This window comes from Panthera onca, chromosome F2 (genome assembly GCF_046562875.1).
Source record: "Panthera onca isolate mPanOnc1 chromosome F2, mPanOnc1 haplotype 2, whole genome shotgun sequence".
Lineage (NCBI taxonomy): Eukaryota > Metazoa > Chordata > Mammalia > Carnivora > Felidae > Panthera > Panthera onca.
This window is the reverse complement of record NC_138356.1, coordinates 900,874-922,529: the sequence shown is the minus strand read 5'-3', so window position 1 is coordinate 922,529 and position 21,656 is coordinate 900,874. Positions and strand designations below refer to the sequence as shown.

General features: G+C 40.0%; 1 protein-coding gene across 2 annotated transcripts in view; it reads left to right on the top strand.

Annotated features, from left to right (window-relative positions):
- PRKDC (protein kinase, DNA-activated, catalytic subunit) overlaps nucleotides 1-21,656 on the top strand; it is a 214,317-nt gene that overhangs the window by 8,413 nt on the left and 184,248 nt on the right. For both annotated transcript variants that reach the window (XM_078441702.2, XM_078441703.2), the window contains 9 exons: nucleotides 4,101-4,156; nucleotides 4,237-4,267; nucleotides 4,761-4,918; nucleotides 9,492-9,638; nucleotides 11,199-11,363; nucleotides 11,808-11,976; nucleotides 18,015-18,064; nucleotides 18,935-19,060; nucleotides 20,585-20,737. In XM_078441702.2, coding sequence (XP_078297828.2) covers nucleotides 4,101-4,156; nucleotides 4,237-4,267; nucleotides 4,761-4,918; nucleotides 9,492-9,638; nucleotides 11,199-11,363; nucleotides 11,808-11,976; nucleotides 18,015-18,064; nucleotides 18,935-19,060; nucleotides 20,585-20,737 — 1,055 coding nt within the window. The remainder of the gene's footprint in view (nucleotides 1-4,100; nucleotides 4,157-4,236; nucleotides 4,268-4,760; nucleotides 4,919-9,491; nucleotides 9,639-11,198; nucleotides 11,364-11,807; nucleotides 11,977-18,014; nucleotides 18,065-18,934; nucleotides 19,061-20,584; nucleotides 20,738-21,656) is intronic.

The following is a 21,656-nucleotide window of genomic DNA, read 5'->3' as shown; positions in this document are numbered from 1 at the left end:
GCCCCTGAGATGAGTCACTTCCTCTGGCTTCTATATTCTCTATAGAATATTCCTCTATGTTTTTCTATATTCTCCTATTATAGCACTTCCTGTGAGGTATTTTTTAATTTTTTTTTAACGTTTATTCATCTTTGAGAGATGGAGAGAGACGGGCATGAGTGGGGCCGGGGCAGAGAGAGAGGGGGACACAGAATCTGAAGCAGGTGCCAGGCTCTGAGCTGTCAGCACAGAGCCTGATGTGGGGCTCGAACCCACGGACTGCAAGATCATGCCCTAAGCCACCCAGGTGCCCCTTATGAGGTATTTTCAGCTTATCAGGTTATATGTTTGTTTTTGCCACTTGATACTGGCAGGTAATGTTGCTGAATTGTCTTTGTACTTGATTGGTATATTGATTGATATTCAGTGAACACATGCAGGTTAAGAAAAATAACAGTGCTTATTGCTCATTTACCACATGCTAGAATAGTTGCAAGGAAAATTCCGGTAATAACTCTCTAAGATAGACAGACAGTCATATTCTGTTTTCTAAATTAGGAAGCTAGAACTAAGACAGGTTACTCGCCCAGAGTAACACAACTGATGCAATAACAGAGTAATGGCTCCCAAAGATGTCCTCATTCTGAACCCCTGAAGCCTCTAGAAAGGAGGCTGACACCCTGATTTTACCTCAGTGAGACCCGTTTCAGATTTCTCATCTACAGAACTGTACAGTAACCAATTTGTATTTTTAAAGCCACTCTGTGATAGTTTGTTGCAGCAGCAATAGAGTATATAACCAATAAGTGGCAACGCTGTGATTTAAGCCTTGGTCTGAGGCTGTAATTTATAGTTTTTCTGTCATGCCATGATCATGTGACTTCAAGCACTAAATGCTAATACTAATGTTTTCATTCATGCAGTGTGTGTTTCCTGGGTGCCTTCTATCTAAAGGGTAATGAATTAGATGTGTTGGATGTAGTGATCAGAATTACCAGGTTCCTTCCATCATTAGCTCAGTCAAGCAGAGGAAACAGACCTTAAACAGCTGAAAAAGCTATTACAGATTTCAGGGTTTAATCATGCAAACAGGTTGGGTACAGTGAATAGGAATATCAGAGTGTGGAGAGGGTGGAAGATGTACCCAGCTTGCTGGTTCTTTCTGAGGAGACAACCAGAAGCTAAGGCCTAAGGCCAAGCTAAACTGTGGCAAGGAGCCAGCTGGGAAAGAGCTCGAAAGGGCATTCCAGGCAGAGGGACCAGCAGGTAACCAGGCCTCCAGTCTGGCCAGCGCACAGTGGTCAGAGGGGTTCAAGAGAGTTGGCGTGTCTGTAGCTCAGTGGCACACCAAGAGTGCCTGGGGGAAAGATGGCACAGGACGTAAGGTCAGTGGCTGAGGCCTCCTGAGCTGGAATTTCATTCCAGATGGAATGGGAAGCCATGTTTTTTCTCTAGTGAATAGGTCTGAGCTAGTTGGTGTTTTAGAAAGGTCTGCGTGACTGCTGCCATTGTATGTGAGATTTGTTTTAGTGTAGGATTAACAGACTTTGCTCTTGAGTGTAGCTGTGAGCATTGAAGTCGCTGCAGTGGTGACTAAGCTGGGCGGGATGGGAGAGGGTGGGTTTCAGGCAAAAATCTGGCTTGTTTGGGACATGTGTGACATGGCACATCTCAGATGTTAAGTGTGCAGTTGTAAATGTAAGGCTGAATCTTGTAGGAGAAATTAGACACCGATATATAAATTTGGAAGTCTTCAGCTTAGAGGTAATATGTGAGGCTGTGAGTGTGGGCCAGATCACCTAGGGAGTGGGTGCAGGTCACAGATGTAAGGTGCTTTGCCCTGGGAGGAGTCTGAATGCTAAGAGCTGCAGAGTGGACCCAGCTCAACAAGGGCAGCTTCAGTTGAGTGTCAGGACAGGCCAGACAGAGCAGTGTGAGGGTTAATAGGGTACAGACAAGGTTGGAATGGAAGGGAGGAAGTGGAGGCTATCTGCAGAAAACCCTTTAGTGAAATCTTAACAACAGAGACCAAAGAAATGTGGTACAGCTGATGGGAGACATGGTGGTAAGAGAGGGTTTTTAGAAATAGATGCCAGAGTTTATACACTTCCATTCTAGCAGAAAAGGGAGAAACAACACGTGTTCATCAGCACATGAATGGATAAACAAATGTGGCATATGCACACAACAGAATATCAGTCAGCCTTTAAAAAAAGGAAATTGGGGCTCCTGGGTGGCTCAGTTGGCTGAGTGTCTGTCCGACTTCGGCTCAGGTCATGATCTCACGGTTTGTGGGTTTGAGCCCCGCGTCGGGCTCTGTGCTGACAGCTCAGAGCCTGGAGCCTGCTTCGGATTCTGTGTCTCCCTCTCTTTCTGCCCCTCCCCCACTCGCACTCTGTCTTTCAAAAATAATTAAATGTATAAAAAAATTAAAAAAAAAAAAAGGAAATACTATCCCATACTACAGCATGTGAACTTGACATTACATTAGGGGAGGTAAGCCAGTCACAAAGGTATAAATACCGTATGAGGTAGCAGGGACAGGGACGTTCATAAAGTAGAATTGAGGTTACCAGGGGCTGGGGGGCAGGGGAGTCAGCCTCTTACAGGTACATCCTTTCTATAGGGGATGATGAAAACATTTTGGGTGTAGATAATGGTGGTGAGTACACGACAATGTGAATGTATTTAATGCCCCTGAATGGTACACTTACACATAGTTAACATGGTAAGTACTGTTACATATATTTGACTACAACAAAAACATAAATACAAGAGCATGCTTGTAGAGGGAGTGGTCTGCTAGAAAGCAGAGATGGAGGGGCACTTGCGTGGCTCGGTCAGTTGAGTGTCCGACTCTTGATACCTGCTCAGGTCATGATCTCAACGGTTTGTGAGTTCAAGCCCCGAGTCGGAAACTGCGCTAACGGCGTGGAGCTTGCTTGGGATTCTGTGTCTCCCTCTCTCTCTGCCCTTCTTCTGTACTCGGTTGCTCCTTCTCAAAATAAATAAATAAACTTAAAAAAAAAAAAGCAGAGGTGGACACAGGAGAGTGGACTGTGGGAGGCAGAGCCTGGAGGTGGTGTCCATTCCCGCTCCTTAGAGCTTAGGCCCTTCCATCCCTGGGCCTCACTGTGTTCACCTGAGTCTATACATTCTACACCAGCTGTGCGCTGACAAGTGCCTGGTATCTTGAATCTGCACACCTCTGTTTACACGGTCACTTTCTATTAGAATGACCTTTTTTACCATGAGTTTCCATTCTTTTAGGCCCAGCTCAAGTGCTGCCTTGTCTGTAAACCCTGTCTTCAATCCTCACACCCAGAAGAAATCTCTCCTTGTACTGAATTCCAAAGGAACTTTTTAAATACCTCTTTTCTGGCATTATCCTACAGATATGATGTTTCTGTCGTCTTAAACCCTCTCTGACCCCTTCTCCGTCTATTTTCTGTCACAGTTGTTTTCAAATGTATCAGTCCTGTCCATCAAAGCAAACACTTTTTGAGCGTCTCTGGTTTGCAAGTCACTCTTACAAAGGCAGAGAACTTAGTGATGAGAAAAGCATGGTATCTGGACAGCTGCGGTGAATACTGGTGGGAGACAGTTAAATAATTGTGACGTCCATCAGGCCAGGATAAGAGCTTTGGGTTATACTTGGGCACCTGTTTTGTCGTCTCTTTTAGGTGATAAGTTTGCTAAGGTCAAAGATCATATTTATTCATATTTGTAATGTATACAACGTGCTGAATGAATGCCTGGGGGTACTGGGACGATGATCATGTGTGTGGCCTCATGTAATCCTGCATACAACTCTCAAAGAAGCTATACAGTGTCCCTTTTTATAGATAAGAAAACTGAGGCTCTGAGAGATTACCTAACAGAGCTTGTAAGTGATGAGTTGGAATTGAAACCCGTGTCGTGAGTCCACATTTTCTTCATACTTCACTGCGGTAGTAACTGTTGCAGCCGTAGCTTACAGCTCACCAGCTGCAATGCATGATAGCAGACACGATTCCTTAATTCAGGCTGTCTGAAACAAAACTGTTGGTTGTAAAGTGTTTGCAGGTTTGTCAGATGATGCTGTTGGGATTTGTAACAGGCTTCTTTCTGTTTTTACCCAGACCCCCAGACTTCAAGGGAGATTTTTGATTTTACATTAAAGGCAATCCGTCCTCAGGTAGGATTAATATTACTCCAATTCTTCCATAACTGAGACTTGTGATTGTTAAACATTGATGGTATTTTTTTTTTTAATAGATTGATCTGAAGAGATATGCTGTACCCTTAGGTAAGATTGTGTAATTAATAACGTGGAATATTAGAGATTATTAAGTTAATGTCTTGAGTAAACTTTTGCTTAAACTGTGCGTGAAAGTAAGTATGTGATGTTTCACATGCGGTTACTTACAGGGAGGCTTTTGGTGACTTTGTTTTTAGTACACAAACTCCAGTTAGATGGTCACACTTAGATTACATGATTTAAAAAAAAATTGCTTTAGAACACCTTTCAGAGGATCCAGATTGTTTGGTTCTGACTTTATCTAAATAAACCCTGATCCTACTTCTGAACTTTATTTGGGGGCGGGCGGGGGGGGTCATTGGCCTGTTGATTCAAATGGACGTTGGCGGCATTAGAACTCTGATTAGGATCTGTAGGTTATTATAAAGATAGTGGATCTTCATGAACAGTTTTAGTTTTGACATATACCTGAAGCTTTCTTAGTTTTTTTGTTCTGCCTTTGTTGTTCCTTTTTTAAATATAATGGTTTTTGCAATTGCAGCTGGCTTATGCTTGTTTACCCTGCATGCATCTCAGTTTAGCACCTGCCTCCTGGACAACTACATTTCTGTATTTGAAGTATTGTCAAAATGGTGTAGCCATACGAATGGTGAAATAAAAAAAGCTGCACATTCAGCTCTGGAATCTTTTCTGAAACAGGTATTAATTCAACTTTTGTTTAAAAATATTTTCTTCCATGCAAAAAATTAAATTCCAACCTTGTGCATGCACATTTGAAAAATGAATACAGGTTATTTTTTAGCTCTTGTAGTATTTAAATAAAAAAGCCTGGTTATTAATCAGCTGCATGGGTGGCAGCAGGACTGAGAGATAGGAAGATACCAGATCTGATCACAGCCTCAGAGCAAAGACTGGGAGGTCTAATGGACATAAAAGTGGCAAAGAGGAGGTAGAAGGAAGAAGGACTGGAAGGTCACGGATCCTCTGAGTCAGGTTGGGGTGAGAAAACATATTTCCTTAGAGGTGAGGGCCAGCTGTCAACGTTAAGATGTTTGTGTTTGTTTCACATTACTTCAAGAACAAGGAGAGTCCATTTGCCCTTATGTATTTTCTGTCTAGATAGGATGTGATTGTAGAATTGAGCCTGCAAATTTGGAAACATGTTGGCTAGGGAGAATGTGCTATGGCTCTCAGCATCCAGAGGTGTCTAGAAATACCTGCTGTTCAGGCCAGGTGTTACAGATTTAGACTGCTTGGGTGGGTTGTGATGGAAAACTCTGAAGATTCACCAAAAGTTTTGTTTGGAGCAATGTTGTAAATGGTAGTTAAATTTGCAAGCTAGTCCATGAAGACCTACCTGAAATGTGGCACAGACAGTATCCTGTTGTAGGGATATAACAGTCTGTTTACAGACACTCTGGTTGTTTCCATTTTGGGGTCCTTTTAAATAAAACAGTTAAGAACATTTGTGACCAAGTGTTTTTGTGGACATACGCTTTCACTTCTCTTGAGTGAAAACCTAGAAGCAAGATTGCTGGGTCTTGTGGGAGGTATATATGAAACAGTAAGAAACTGCTAAACTCTGTTCAAACTGGTTGCGCCATTTTATATTCCCAGCAGCAATGCGTGGGAGTTCCTGTCAGCCCATATCCTAATCAACACAGGGTTTTGGTGGTCTTTTCAATTTTAGCACTTCTCATGGGTGTATGATATTGCCTTACTGTGGTTACAAATTTGAGTTTCTGTGGTGACTGTTGATAATGATCTTTTTTTTCCTGTAGTTACTAGCCATTCTTTTTTTTTTAATTTTTAAATTTTTTTAATACACATCCAAGTTAGTTAGCATATAGTGCAACAATGATTTCAGGAGTAGATTCCTTAAGCCCCTTACCCATTTAGCCCATCTCCCCTCCTACAACCCCTCCAGCTACCCTCTGTTTGTTCTCTATATTTAAGGGTCTTTTATGTTTTGTCCCCCTCCCTGTTTTTATATTATTTTTGCTTCCTTTCTCTTCTGTTTGTCTGTTTTGTATCTTAAATTCCTCATATGAGTGAAGTCATTATGATATTTATCTTTCACTAATTTCACTTAGCATAATACCCTCTAGTTCCATCCACGTAGTTGCAAATGGCAAGATTTCATTCTTTTTGATTGCCGGAAGAATGCTGGTGTTATTTTGATAGGGATTGCAGCCATTCTTATATCTTATGAGATACTCAGATTATTTCGCTCATTTTAAAATTAGATTGTATGTCTTTTTATAAATGAGTTGTAAGAGTTCTCTACATCATTTGGTACAAGTCCTTTTCTAAAAGTATTGCAAATAATTTCTGTGGCTTGGCTTTTCATTTTCTTAGCATCTTTGAAAGAGCAAATGTTTTAAAGTTTACATCCAGTTTACCAGTTTTCCAATTTTTTTATTAAAAAAATTATTTTTAATGTTTATTCATTTTTTTTTTTTAGGGGGAGAGAGAGAGAGAGAGGCAGAGAGACAGAGATAGAGTGTGAGCAGGGGAGGGGTAGAGAGAGAAGGAGAAGTTGTTGAAGCAGGCTCCAGGCTCTGAGCTGTCAGCACAGAGCCTGATGCGGGGTTTGAACTCATGAACTGTTAGATCATGACCTGAGCCAAAGTTGGGTGCTTGACCAACTGAGCCACCCAGGTGCCCCTACATTTTTTAATTTAAACATTACTTCTGAGGGAAAGAAATTTTTCAATAGCTTTATGTAAATTTTTTATGAAAAACATTATAAGATAGTAGCATATAAGTATAAAAAAATGTAGAAGAGTACAAACAACATTTAAAATATCCTGAAATCCTACCGTTAAGAAAAAAATCACGATTTCAGTGGCACTGCTTCTAAACCTTCCCCTCCCTTTCTCTGTCCCTCACTGTCTCCTTCTCTTTCTTCTCCCTTAACCTCCTTTCATTCCCCTTCTTCCCAGGGGGAAGGTATGGGGATAAAAGAAGAGAGATATCTTGACCAAAAGGAATATTCATAATTTCTGTGACCTTAAGGTTTTCTGCTATGTTGTGTGTGTTTCCCTGATAGCACACTGAAATCTACATGATTAACTTATAATGGCAACATAGTTGATATATATAATTGTATTTAAGTTAGAGTTCCGTTTATCCTCTACTGTTGGATAATTATTTGCAACTTTTTGCTACTGTATCAGAAAATAATTGGATAATAATGTATAAAAAGGATGTTTGCTGAAAGCATAATAATAAATTAGAAAGTTTTTAAAAAAATTTTATTTAAATTCTAATTAGTTAATATATAGTGTAATGATGGTTTCAGGAGTAGAATTCAGTGATGCATCACTTATGTGTAACACCCAGTACTCATCACAAGTGACCTCCTTAGCCCCTCCCCCATCCACCTCCCTCCATCAACCCTCAGTTTGTTCTCTATGGTTGAGTCTCTTATGGTTTGCTTCCCTATTTTTTTTTAATCTTTTTTTTTCCTTTCCCATATGTTCATAGGTTTTGTTTCTCAAATTGTCCACATGAGTGAAATCATATGCTATTTGTTTTTCTCACTTATTTTGCGTAGCATAAGATACTCTAACTTCATCCACGGTGTTGCAAATGGCAAGATTTCATTCTTTTTGATGACTGAGTAATATTCCACAGTATATATACACCACATCTTCTTTATTCGTCAGTTGGTGGACATTTGGACTTTTTCCGTAGTTCGGCTATTGTTGATAGTGCTGCTGTAACCGTTGGGGTGCATGTACCCCTCTGAATCTGTATTTTTGTATCTTTTGGCCAATACCTGGTAGTGCAGTTGCTGGATTGTAAGGTTCTATTTTTAACTTTTTGAAGAGCCTCCATACTGTTTTCCAGAATGGCTGTATCAGTTTTCATTCCCATCCATGGTGTAAGAGGTTTCCCCTTTCTCGACATCCTTGCTTGCTAACATCTGTTGTTTCCTGTGTTGTTAATATTAGCCATTCTGACAGGTGTGAGGTGGTATCTCATTGTGGTTTTGATTTGTATTTCCCTGATGATGAGTGATGTGGAGCATCTTTTCGTGTATCTGTTAGCCATCTAGATGTCATTGGAAAAAAGTCTATGTCTTCTACCCATTTTTTACTGGATTGTGTTTTGGATGTTGAATTTGATAAGTTCTTCATAGATTTTGGATACTCAGCCTGTATCAGATATGCCAGTGGTAAATATCTTCTCCCATTCCATCGGCTGCCTTTTAGTTTTGTTGATTCTTTATGGTGCAGAAACTTTTTATCTTGATGAAGTCTCAATAGTTCATTTTTGCTTTTGTAGAAATAGTGTATAAATGTGAAAACGTTAAAATATATTCATAAAGTGAAAAAGTATTTGTTTACTTCTTGAAGGAACATGTTCTTTTAAAAAAAAATTTTTTTTAATGTTTATTTTTGATAGAACGTGAGTGGGGGTTGGGGCAGAGAGAAAGGGAGACACAGAATCGGAAGTAGGCTCCAGGCTCTGAGCTGTCCACATAGAGCCTGATCCAGGGCTTGAACTCCCACACCATGAGATCAGAGGAACATGTTCTTGATGTGTGTGAAGAAGGAAATTCTGAGGCAGTATATGTGATATCCCATTCTTCTAAAATAAATGGTTTTGTGTGGGATTGGGGTGTGTGTTGGTAGTTTGGCAATGGAAGTGTGGATACCTGTTTTCTGCTTCTGATAATTATCTAGATTCTCTCTGTTCTTGTCTTGGACAGTCTTTGTGTTGAAATTAGGAATACTTTCTTGAATACCTGTGTTAGTTTTTGCATTTAGGTTACTGTCCCTTGGTAGATAGAGATCTACTTGCTTCTCAGAGTACTTTTTCCCCTTGCCTCACCTAATTCAAGCTTCAGTGTATAGCTTATTTTTTTGAAAGGTGAGTTACACATGTGTAACACAGTGTAACACACTGTGAGTTACACATGAGGTCTAACTAGGCCTCCTGCTACATTGGGAGACCTAAATGCAAAACCTTGTTTTTGTGCATATGGCTTTCTACATTTGCCTGATCATCTTCAGTCCCTTTCTGTAGGAAAAATGTATCCTGTATAATAAAGCCTTGTTTAAGAGAGTGTCTTTTCTGAACTTGATGCAGACTAAGCAGATTAGAGCAGTAGTTCTTTGTCAGTAAAAGCAATTGTGTAGAATTACAACAACATATTGATAATATCTAGTTCAACAATCTACCCTTTTTACGTTTGTATAGATTCTTATTCTTTTGTTTTGCTGTTAAATATTCCTAAAAAGTAAATATTATGCCGTTGCAGATTTCTTTTATGGTGGCAAAAGATGCAGAAATGCATAAGAATAAACTGCAGTACTTTATGGAGCAATTCTATGGAATCATCAGGAACACGGATTCAAACAGCAAGGATTTATCCATTGCAATTCGTGGATATGGACTTTTTGCAGGAGTATGGCCCGTTAATTTACTCTGATCTTTTTATTTTCATTTGAGTGTTTAAAGGAATATAATTTATTGTGTTTTTGAACAGCATCTCACACTTGTGACAGTATTGTTGCTTGCTTTGTTGTTAACTTGATTTTTCAGTGCCAACTATGTACTAGGATTTTGTGCACATATTACCTCAAATTCTCATAACTCTCCTATAAGCTTTTAGGAGTATCATTCCACTTTACAGATGAGGAAACAGACCCACAGGAATTAGGTAACTTGTCAAAGGACATAGTAATTGACAGAGCTATGATATAAATTGAAGTCATTTTTTCAGTTACGCTATGCTGCCTGTTATTTATGAAGTAAAATTTTAATTGCTGTTACACAGTGTTTTAGAAAGGTTCTTATGACAGGAGTGTATTTAAGAATATTGATGGTAACTATAGTTATTTCCCTCTTAGTGGATCTCTATGACTTCTACTTTATAGAGAAAATGGCTTGCTACTTCTCTTTCTACAGATCTGCCCAATCAGTGTCTACTCTCTTTTTCAGGGAAGGAGAGTCCCTCTTCCCAGCTTTCTACTCTTACTACTCATTCCATTTCTGATAATTTCCTCACTTGCTTCCAAATCATCTTTCCTCCTCTTGCTTTGTTTAAATCTTCATTTCCATTTGTCTCTGTTGGGTCCTTTATATTTAGGGCAGAAGAACCTGTATGTGAAGAGGCTCAGATGTAAATGAAAACAAGGAATTTTTTTTTTCTTTTTTTTTTTTTTTGAGAGAGTTTTGCATGCATGCACATGCGTGAGCAGGGCAGGGGAAGAGGGAGAAAGAGAGAGAATGTTAAGCAGGCTCTATGCCCAGTGCAGAGCCTGACTCAGGGCTCGATCCCACCACTGTGGGATCATGACCTGAGCCAAAATCGAGAGTTAGGTGCTCAATCCCGACTGAGCCACCCAGGCACGCCAAGAACATGGAATTTTCAACTTTATACACTGTGGTCTGACCAACTTCAACTTGTTCACTGTGGTTAGATATGTTCACAGTGTAGCTGGAACGTGATAGTCAAGAATGAAGGGAGAGGGAGTCTACAAAGATGAACTAGTCACATCCTCAGGGAAGCTAGATTAGATCTGAACTCCAAAGAAGCCTTTGAAAAATCTGAAGCTCGATAGTAGCATTATCAGATTTGTGAGTGACACAGGTGGCTCTGGATGTAGTGTGCAGCACGGTGTAGTAGTGAATTCCAGCTTTGTGTTTACTTCTCAGTCTCCCCTTCTAGGTGACCAGCCTCACGGTGCAGAGACCACATCTTACTGGTCTTTGGTAGCTGCCATCTAAGCAATATCTAGGATAGTCGACAATCAATAGATGTTTTGTGTTATATAAATAAATATTTAGAGTAACAGATTATTTTTAAAAGCATCTTTATGAGATATATTTTATAACTGTGTTTCATCTCCATTAAAAAGTTTGTTGATATTCAGTTTATAATCACATGGCTTAACATGATACTTTAAATCTTATTATTTTGACATTGACGAGATTGATAGACTTTTGTTTACCTTTCTGAAAGCCTTGCAAGGTTATAAATGCAAAAGATGTTGACTTCATGTATGTAGAGCTCATTCAGCGGTGCAAACAGCTGTTCCTCACCCAGACAGACACTGTTGATGACCACATTTACCACATGCCAAGTTTCCTCCAGTCTGTTGGAAGTGTTTTGCTTTACCTTGATACAGTAAGTGAAATTAATTAAACTGAGCACTATTTTAATTAATCTCAGTTCTTCAGATAATTCGACGGTGTCATAGGAATTGTATGCATTCAGTATAGGCACTGTGGTGATCAAGACATTTTTAATTAGTATTTTGTGTTAATTATTGTCACGAAGCTTGACTTTTTGTTATCCAAAGCAGGAAAACTTATTTGTTATTTGTTCCATTTTTATAAAAAGATTAAGATTGCTGCTTGGGGTAGTTTGCACCGTAAGTATCAGACAGTTTTACTCTTGATTTTTTTAGGCAGTCACAGTGTTAAGCTTATTAGTAGATTAGGTATAAGCCAGGTTTTTCATTTATCTAGTATGTGTCTACTTGAGTTGTAATTATTGTAGATATTTATATCATTCCTATATTTATTTATTTCCTTCTCTAACTTTTAGTTTGCTCTCCATTTCTGCTAGGTTCCTGAGGTGTATACTCCAGTTCTGGAACATCTCATTGTGGCACAGATAGACAGTTTCCCACAATATAGTCCGAAAATGCAGTCAGTGTGTTGTAAAGCCATAGTAAAAGTTTTCCTAGCCTTGGTGGGGAAAGGACCAGTTCTCTGGAATTGCATCAGTACTGTGGGTGAGTTTGGAACTCACCCTTGTTTTTATGATGATGAATGATGAATACCTAGCATGTTGTTTGATGTAGATATCTTTTGTATCTTTTTTTTTTTCAATATATGAAATTTATTGTCATATTGGTTTCCATACAACACCCAGTGCTCATCCCAAAAGGTGCCCTCCTCAACACCCATCACCCACCCTCCCGTCCCTCCCATCCCCCATCAACCCTCAGTTTGTTCTCAGTTTTTAACAGTCTCTTATGTTTTGGCTCTCTCCCACTCTAACCTCTTTTTTTTTTTTTTTCCTTCCCCTCCTCCATGGGTTTCAGTTAAGTTTCTCAGGATCCACATAAGAGTGAAAACATATGGAATCTGTCTTTCTCTGTATGGCTTATTTCACTTACCATCACACACTCCAGTTCCATCCACGTTGCTACAAAGGGCCATATTTCGTTCTTTCTCATTGCCATGTAGTACTCCATTGTGTATGTAAACCACAATTTCTTTATCCATTCATCCGTTGATGGACATTTAGGCTCTTTCCATAATTTGGCTATTGTTGAGAGTGCTGCTATAAACATTGGGGTACAAGTGCCCCTATGCATCAGTACTCCTGTATCCCTTGGGCAAATTGCTAGCAGTGCTATTGCTGGGTCATAGGGTAGGTCTATTTTTAATTTTGTGAGGAACCTCCACACTGCTTTCCAGAGCGGCTGCACCAATTTGCATTCCCACCAACAGTGCAAGAGGGTTCCCGTTTCTCCACATCCTCGCCAGCATCTATAGTCTCCTGATTTGTTCATTTTGGCCACTCTGGCGTGAGGTGATATCTGAGTGTGGTTTTGATTTGTATTTCCTTGATGAGGAGCTACGTGAGCATCTTTTCATGGGCCTGTTGGCCATCCGGATGTCTTCTTTAGAGAAGTGTCTATTCATGTTTTCTGCCCATTACTTCACTGGGTTATTTGTTTTTCGGGTGTGGAGTTGGGTGAGCTCTTCATAGATTTTGGATACTAGCCCTTTGTCCGATATGTCATTTGCAAATATCTTTTCCCATTCCGTTGGTTGCCTTTTAGTTTTGTTGGTTGTTTCCTTTGCTGTGCAGAAGCTTTTTATCTTCATAAGGTCCCAGTAGTTCATTTTTGCTTTTAATTCCCTTGCCTTTCGGGATGTGTCAAGTAAGAAATTGCTACGGCTGAGGTCAGAGAGGTCTTTTCCTGCTTTCTCCTCTAGGGTTTTGATGGTTTCCTGTCTCACATTCAGGTCCTTTATCCATTTTGAGTTTATTTTTGTGAATGGTGTGAGAAAGTGGTCTAGTTTCAACCTTCTGCATGTTGCTCTCCAGTTCTCCCAGCACCATTTGTTAAAGAGACTGTCTTTTTTCCATTGGATGTTCTTTCCTGCTTTGTCAAAGATGAGTTGGCCATACATTTGTGGGTCTAGTTCTGGGGTTTCTATTCTATTCCATTGGTCTATGTGTCTGTTTTTGTGCCAATATCATGCTGTCTTGATGATTACAGCTTTGTAGTAGAGGCTAAAGTCTGGGATTGTGATGCCTCCCGCTTTGGTCTTCTTCAAAATTACTTTGGCTATTCGGGGCCTTTTGTGGTTCCATATGAATTTTAGGATTGCTTGTTCTAGTTTCGAGAAGAATGCTGGTGCAATTTTGATTGGGATTGCATTGAAAGTGTAGAGTGCTTTGGGTAGTATTGACATTTTGGCAATATTTATTCTTCCAATCCATGAGCAAATGTTGAACCTGCCCTGCATCCCAGGAGTGAATCCCACTTGATCATGGTGAAGAATTCTTTATATATGCTGTTGAATTCGATTTGCTAGTATCTTATTGAGAATTTCTGCATCCATATTCATCAGGGATATTGGCCTGTAGTTCTCTTTTTTTACTGGGTCTCTGTCTGGTTTGGGAATCAAAGTAATACTGGCTTCATAGAATGAGTCTGGAAGTTTTCCTTCCCTTTCTATTTCTTGGAATAGCTTGAGAAGGATAGGTATTATCTCTGCTTTAAACGTCTGGTAGAACTCCCCTGGGAAGCCTTCTGGTCCTGGGCTCTTATTTGTTGGGAGATTTTTGATAACTGATTCAATTTCTTAGCTGGTTATGGATCTGTTCAAGCTTTCTATTTCCTCCTGATTGAGTTTTGGAAGACTGTGGGTGTTTAGGAATTTGTCCATTTCTTCCAGGTTGTCCAGTTTGTTGGCATATAATTTTTCATAGTATTCCCTGATAATTGCTTGTATGTCTGAGGGATTGGTTGTAATAATTCCATTTTCATTCATGATTTTATCTATTTGGGTCATCTCCCTTTTCTTTTTGAGAAGCCTGGCTAGAGGTTTGTCAATTTTGTTAATTTTTTCAAAAAACCAACTCTTGGTTTCGTTGATCTGCTCTACAGTTTTTATAGATTCTATATTGTTTATTTCTGCTCTGATCTTTATTATTTCTTCTTCTGCTGGGTTTAGGCTGCCTTTGCTGTTCTGCTTCTCTTTCCTTTAGGTGTGCTGTTAGATTTTGTATTTGGGATTTTTCTTGTTTCTTGAGATAGGCCTGGATTGCGATGTATTTTCCTCTCAGGACTGCCTTCGCTGCATCCGAAAGCGTTTGGATTGTTGTATTTTCATTTTTGTTTGTTTCCATGTATTTTTTAATTTCTTCTCTAATTGCCTGGTTGACCCACTCATTCTTTAGTAGGGTGTTCTTTAACCTCCATGCTTTTGGAGGTTTTCCAGACTTTTTCCTGTGGTTGATTTCAAGCTTCATAGCATTGTGGTCTGAAAGTATGCATGGTATAATTTCAATTCTTGTAAACTTATGAAGGGCTGTTTTGTGACCCAGTATATGATCTATCTTGGAGAATGTTCCATGTGCACTCGAGAAGAAAGTATATTCTGTTGCTTTGGGATGCAGAATTCTAAATATATCTGTCAAGTCCATCTGATCCAATGTGTCATTCAGGGCCCTTGTTTCTTTATTGACCATGTGTCTAGATGATCTATCCATTTCTGTAAGTGGAGTGTTAAAGTCCCCTGCAATTACCACATTCTGATCAATAAGGTTGCTTATGTTTGTGAGTAATTGTTTTATATATTTGGGGGCTCCTGTATTCGGCGCATAGACATTTATAATTGTTAGCTCTTCCTGGTGGATAGACCCTGTAATTATTATATAATGCCCTTCTTCATCTCTTGTTACAGCCTTTAATTTAAAGTCTAGTTTGGGGGCGCCTGGGTGGCTCAGTCGGTTAAGCATCTGACTTCGGCTCAGGTCATGATCTCGCGGTCTGTGAGTTCAAGCCCCGCATCAGGCTCTGTGCTGACAGCTCAGAGCCTGGAGCCTGTTTCAAATTCTGTGTCTCCCTCTCTCTCTGACCCTCCCCCATTCATGCTGTCTCTCCCTGTCTCAAAAATAAATAAACGTTAAAAAAAAAATTAAAAAAAAAAAGTCTAGTTTGTCTGATATAAGTATGGCTACTCCAGCTTTCTTTTGGCTTCCAGTAGCATGATAAATAGTTCTCCATCCCCTCACTCTCAATCTAAAGGTGTCCTCAGATCTAAAATGAGTCTCTTGTAGACAGCAAATAGATGGGTCTTGTTTTTTTATCCATTCTGATACCCTATGTCTTTTGGTTGGTGCATTTAATCCATTTACATTCAGTGTTATTATAGAAAGATATGGATTTAGAGTCATTGTGATATCTGTATGATTTATGCTTGTAGTGATGTCTCTGGTACTTTGTCTCACAGGATCCCCCGTAGGATCTCTTGTAGGGCTGGTTTAGTGGTGACAGATTCCTTCAGTTTATGTTTGTTTGGGAAGACCTTTATCTCTCCTTCTATTCTGAATGACAGACTTGCTGGATAAAGGATTCTCGGTTGCATATTTTTCCTGTTCAGCACATTAAAGATCTCGTGCCAGTCCTTTCTGGCCTGCCAAGTTTCAAAAGAGAGATCAGTCACGAGTCTTACAGGTCTCCCTTTATATGTTAGAGCACGTTTACCCCTTGCTGCTTTCAGAATTTTCTCTTTATCCTTGTATGTTGCCAGTTTCACTATGATATGTCGTGCAGAAGATCGATTCAAGTGACGTCTGAAGGGAGTTCTCTGTGCCTCTTGGATTTCAATGCCTTTTTCCTTCCCCAGTCAGGGAAGTTCTCAGCTATTATTTCTTCAAGTACCCCTTCAGCACCTTTCCCTCTCTCTTCCTCCTCTGGGATACCAATTATGCGTATATTATTTCTTTTTAGTGTATCACTTAGTTCTCTAATTTTCTCCTCATACTCCTGGATTTTTTTTGTCTCTCTTTTTCTCAGCTTCCTCTTTTTCCATAACTTTATCTTCTAGTTCACCTATTCTCTCCTCTGCCTCTTCAATCCGAGCCGTCGTCGTTTCCATTTTGTTTTGCATTTCGTTCAAAGCGTTTTTCAGCTCCTCCTGACTGCTCCTTAGTCCCTTGATCTCTGTAGCAAGAGATTCTCTGCTGTCCTCTATACTGTTTTCAAGCCCAGCGATTAATTTTATGACTATTATTCTAATTCACTTTCTGTTATATTATTTAAATCCTCTTTGATCAGTTCATTAGCTGTTGTTATTTCCTGGAGATTCTTCTGAGGGGAATTCTTCCGTTTGGTCATTTTGGATAGTCCCTGGAGTGGTGGGGACCTGCAGGGCACTTCCCCTGTGCTGTGGTGTATAACTGGAGTTGGTGGGCGGGGCCGCAGTCCGACCTGATGTCTGCCCCCAGCCCACCGCTGGGGCCACAGTCAGACTGGTGTGTGCCTTCTCTTCCCCTCTCCTAGGGGCGGGATTCACTGTGGGGTGGCGTGGCCCGTCTGGGCTACTTGCACACTGCCAGGCTTGTGGTGCTGGGGATCTGGCATATTAGCTGGGGTGGGTAGGCAAGGTGCACGGGGGCAGGAGGGGCAGGCTTAGCTAGCTTCTCCTTAGGTGATCCACTTCAGGAGGGCCCCTGTGGCAGCCGGAGGGAGTCAGACCCGCTGCCGGAGGGGTGGCTCCGCAGAAGCACAGCGTTGGTGTTTGCGCGGAGCGAGCAAGTTCCCCGGCAGGAACTGGTTCCCTTTGGGATTTTAGCTGGGGGATGGGCGAGGGAGATGGCGCTGGCGAGCACCTTTTTCCCCGCCAAACTGAGCTCTGTCGTCCCGGGGCTCAGCAACTCTCCCTCCCTTTGTTCTCCAGCCTTCCCGCTTTCTGAGCAGAGCTGTTAACTTATGACCTCCCAGATGTTAAGTCCCGCTTGCTGTGGGAACACACTCCGTCCGGCCCCTCCGCTTTTGCAAGCCAGACTCAGCTCTGTTTGGCCGGCGGGCCGCCCCTCCGCCCGGCTCCCTCCCGCCAGTCCGTGCAGCACGCACCGCCTCTCCTCCCTTCCTACCGTCTTCCGTCTTCTGTGGGCCTCTCTTCTGTGCTTGGCTCCGGAGACTCTGTTCTGCTAGTCTTCTGGTCGTTTTCTGGGTTAGTTAGGCAGGTGTAGGTGAAATCTAAGTGATCAGCAGGACGCGCGGTGAGCCCAGCGTCCTCCTACGCCTCCATCTTCCCCCTAAATCTATCGACCAACCCCTAATCTTAATGGTGACACAGCATATACACGTGAATGTAAACCTCACCTCATCTTTAACACTCACCCTACACCTGGCTCGCACCATGCATGTGCACTCACATCATCGATACAGGGAGATCACAGGACTGGTGTGACTTCAGCACTGGAGATTTCCCTGGCCAAAACCTTAACTGTAGCTAAGGCTTTCTCCCTCTTTTGTATCTTTTGATGCCTGGTGGGAACTAATGTTTTGGTGGATCAAAATCTCCTTTTTCATCCTTTTTTTTTTGAATCTTTTTTTTCTCCCTTTTGCTCCTGAATCTTAATGGTCTAAAATTTTACACTGCGGATATGAATAGACTTGAGAGGGAAAATTGAGAGGTGTGGTTATGTTTAGTAAAATAGTGGCTGTCATTTTCACTGAGTGTTTGGGTGTACTTTTTGATGTTTCCTTCATTTTTGTTTTCATTTTGTTTTTTTCAGTGCATCAGGGTTTAATCAGAATATGTTCTAAGCCTGTGATCCTTCAAAAGGTAAAGTCTGAATCTAATGTTTGGAAAATTAGTCTTTTGTCACTGAAAGTTAGAAGTGATGCTGGGATTTTTAGTCTGTAAATATACAAAAATGGCCTTTTTAGTTATAAGGCATGCCTTGCATTGTGAAAAGTGTAGGACATAATACCTCTATAGTTTTTCAGGTGAATAAATTCCTAAGTTATGGGACATCCTTAAATGTAACTTTACTGTTATATACACATTTTTACAAGAAGGGGGTGGCTTCTCTTGAAACTCTGAGACAGAATGCTTAGGCGTATCATGGGAGACATATCTTAGTTGCTTGAAGTTGTAGGAAATAGGAGGAGGTGGGAGATGGACCTGAGTAGGAAAATGAGACAAATGACCCCTAGCAGATTCCTTGGGCATTGTTTTGAGATATTTTTTTTTTTTTAATGTTTTTATTTATTTTTGAGACAGAGAGAGACAGAGCATGAACGGGGGAGGGTCAGAGAGAGAGGGAGACACAGAATCTGAAACAGGCTCCAGGCTCTGAGCTGTCAGCACAGAGCCCGATGCGGGGCTCGAACTCACAGACCGCGAGATCGTGACCTGAGCCGAAGTCGGACGCTTAACCGACTAGAGCCACCCAGGCGCCCCGAGATATTTTTTTAATTCATCGCTATTTCAGTCCCAGTTAGAAAAATCATGATTTTTTTTTTTTTTTTTTTTTTTTTTTTTAGCCTGCTTTCTTATTATGCTTTCACGCTATACTATCTTCCTCAGTCAAATTAGTATCTGACTAGTGAATGTTTTAGCTTAGGCAGTTCTGAAAATCAGAACATTCTGGCAGCCATGCTTATCTTGTGATTCCACCAGTAAATATTGGTTTGTTGTCTTCCTGCCCAGGGTGCTGAGTCTGAATCTGAAGACTATCGTGCATCAGGGGAAGTTAGAACTGGCAAATGGAAAGTGCCCACGTATAAAGATTATCTGGATCTTTTTAGAAGTCTCCTGAGTTGTGACCAGATGATGGTAAAAATGACTCGTTTAAAGCCATGAAAGTACTCTAATTCCTCTTTATTAGTCTACATACTTTTACCCTTAGGACTTGCCAATTTCAGAATTATATTTTACTAACTATTCAGTTGTTTTATTGCTAAAGTACTTCATGTAATAGAAAATTAAAGTGGTATCAGTTAGGAACAAAATCATAGAACTCATATAAACTTAATAATTGCCATAGCTGAGTCCTTATTTCATCTGTGAGTAGCCAGTGTAGTATGTTTGATGCTAAATTATTTTTCCTGACAGATCAGCCTCTTAGGTAGCAAAAGTATAACAGTATTATCACCATGGAAGAGCTATTCTCTTTTTATTTGTTAAAGATGAAGATTAAAAAAAAGATGAAATGTTACTGACTCAGTAGTGTGAAGGCAATTGGTATATGGTTTTTTACGTCATTTATGATCAGAATAATGCCTCCTGCTTAATGTTTCTGATAGATGTTTCTCTAATGTCTCCTTTAAGCCAGGTTCTGGCCACCATTTCAGCATAGACTTTGACAAAGCATTATACCCTAGGAAAAACAATTTGTGTCCATAGATAATTTCTGTTCTCCTATCTTAGGGGTTTTTAGTTGTTTTCTTACTGAAGTAAAATAGTATAGCAGTGTTAGTGCTTTTACCTACAATATTTCTTTTTTATATATGATGTTAGGTGTTCCTATGTTTTGTGGTTAAGTTCCATAGAATATTTGCCTGAGTAAAGGCAGAGTCATTGGCCTATTTTTTGGAATAGTAGAATAGTTTCACTTAAAAAAATGTTTACTTATTTATTTTGAGAGAGAGAGAGAGAGAAAGCAGGGAAGAGGCAAAGAGATGGGGAGATAGAGAATTCCCAAGCAGCCTTTGTCTGCCAGTGCAGAGCTGACATGGGGCCTGAACCAATGAATTGTGAGATCGTGACCTGAGCCGAGACCAAGAGTCGGATGCTCAACCAACTGAGCCAGCCACCCAGGTGCACCAGAATAGTTTCACTTTTAAAGAAATGATAAATTATATTTTTAAGTCCATTCTGAGGATAGGTGTGCATTTATCCACATGTATGTATGCTTGTATGTGTGTATATACAGATATGTGTGTAAGCATGCTTATTTATACACATATATATATAAATGTACATGCATGTGTATTTGTACAAACGTGTATGTAATATATGTGTGTGTGTATATATACCTAAGTGTTTTTACACACACGCTTTAGGTGGGATGAATGCTTTGATGAGGATTGGCCTAAATCTTCTCATTTGCCACTTTGTACTTAGTAAGTATCTGTTACATGTATGGGTGAAGTCCTATCTGACTGAAATGATACTGTCCTAATAATTTAGGAGAGTGTCTACATTTTGCACCTGAAAACTTCCAGGTAAATCTCCTCCAGTTTACACAGAAGTTGCTATAATATCTGAATATGCAAGTACACATGTGCATTATAATTTAATATGGATACTGCTACCTTTTTGCATAAAATTTTGAAGCTTATTTTCTTTATTTTAAAGGATTTTCTTTTAGCAGATGAAGCATTTCTCTTTGTGAATTCCTCCCTTCAAAGTCTGAATCGTTTGCTATATGATGAATTTGTCAAATCAGTTTTGAAGATTATTGAGAAACTGGATCTTACACTAGAAAAACAGAATGTTGGCGGATATGAGGTTAGAAGTTTTTGTCAGTAATAATTTTGCATCATTTTTATAGCAGCTCTTTGTATGTAAACATCCAGGGGAAAATAGCACATTTGTAGAATATTGTAGGAAATTGATTTCTGCAGCATTCATGTGTGTCATTGATACTTTGCTAACTGAATAGCTCAGTGTGTAGAAAATGTTATCTCTATATTGTTCAAAAAGTAATTTATATGTTTAATATTTCAAAACCATTTATTTTAAAAATTTTGTTTCCTAGGCTTGTTACTCATTTCTTAGCAATAGTAAAGAGTCAGATCTTACTTTGTGTAGGGGTGACTTACTATAGTGGGATAGGGAAACCTGGGATTCCTCTTGTTTATAGCTAAGGAAACGCTGAACTCTGGGTTCAAGGTTAAATGTGTTCTTGAGATAGTAGAATATAGGCAATAGGGAGAAAAGGAAAATACACCCTCCCTTTTTCCTGTACTCAGATTTCCTGGCCTGTGTGAAAAATAAGTCATGGTTTAAGGCTGCCAGCTAGAAGCCACTGTGCTCTTATCTGAGGGTGTGTTTTAGGAAAGCACTATGGGAATGACACTAGTGTCAAAGGACTTGAGTTCCAGTGGAAAATACTAATTTGCTTTTCAGCCCAGGGATTTTTTCTGAGACTAGATTCTGCTCGTTAGTGCATACGTACTTGCACTGTAATACCATGAAGTTAGACAAAAGATAGTGGAGTGATTATGCAGAGGATAGATAAAGGAAGCAGTAACTGTATTGCATTTGCATTGTTCTGTTTTTTATGCTGGTTGATGGGAACAGCAGTATTTTTCATGCTTTGTGCGTGTCTAAAATAATTTCATTGAAAAACTTGCCAGCAGGGACTTCTAGAACTATGTCCTCCCAACAAACCTGCTTTTTAGGACTTGCATCTTTGTCACTTTTG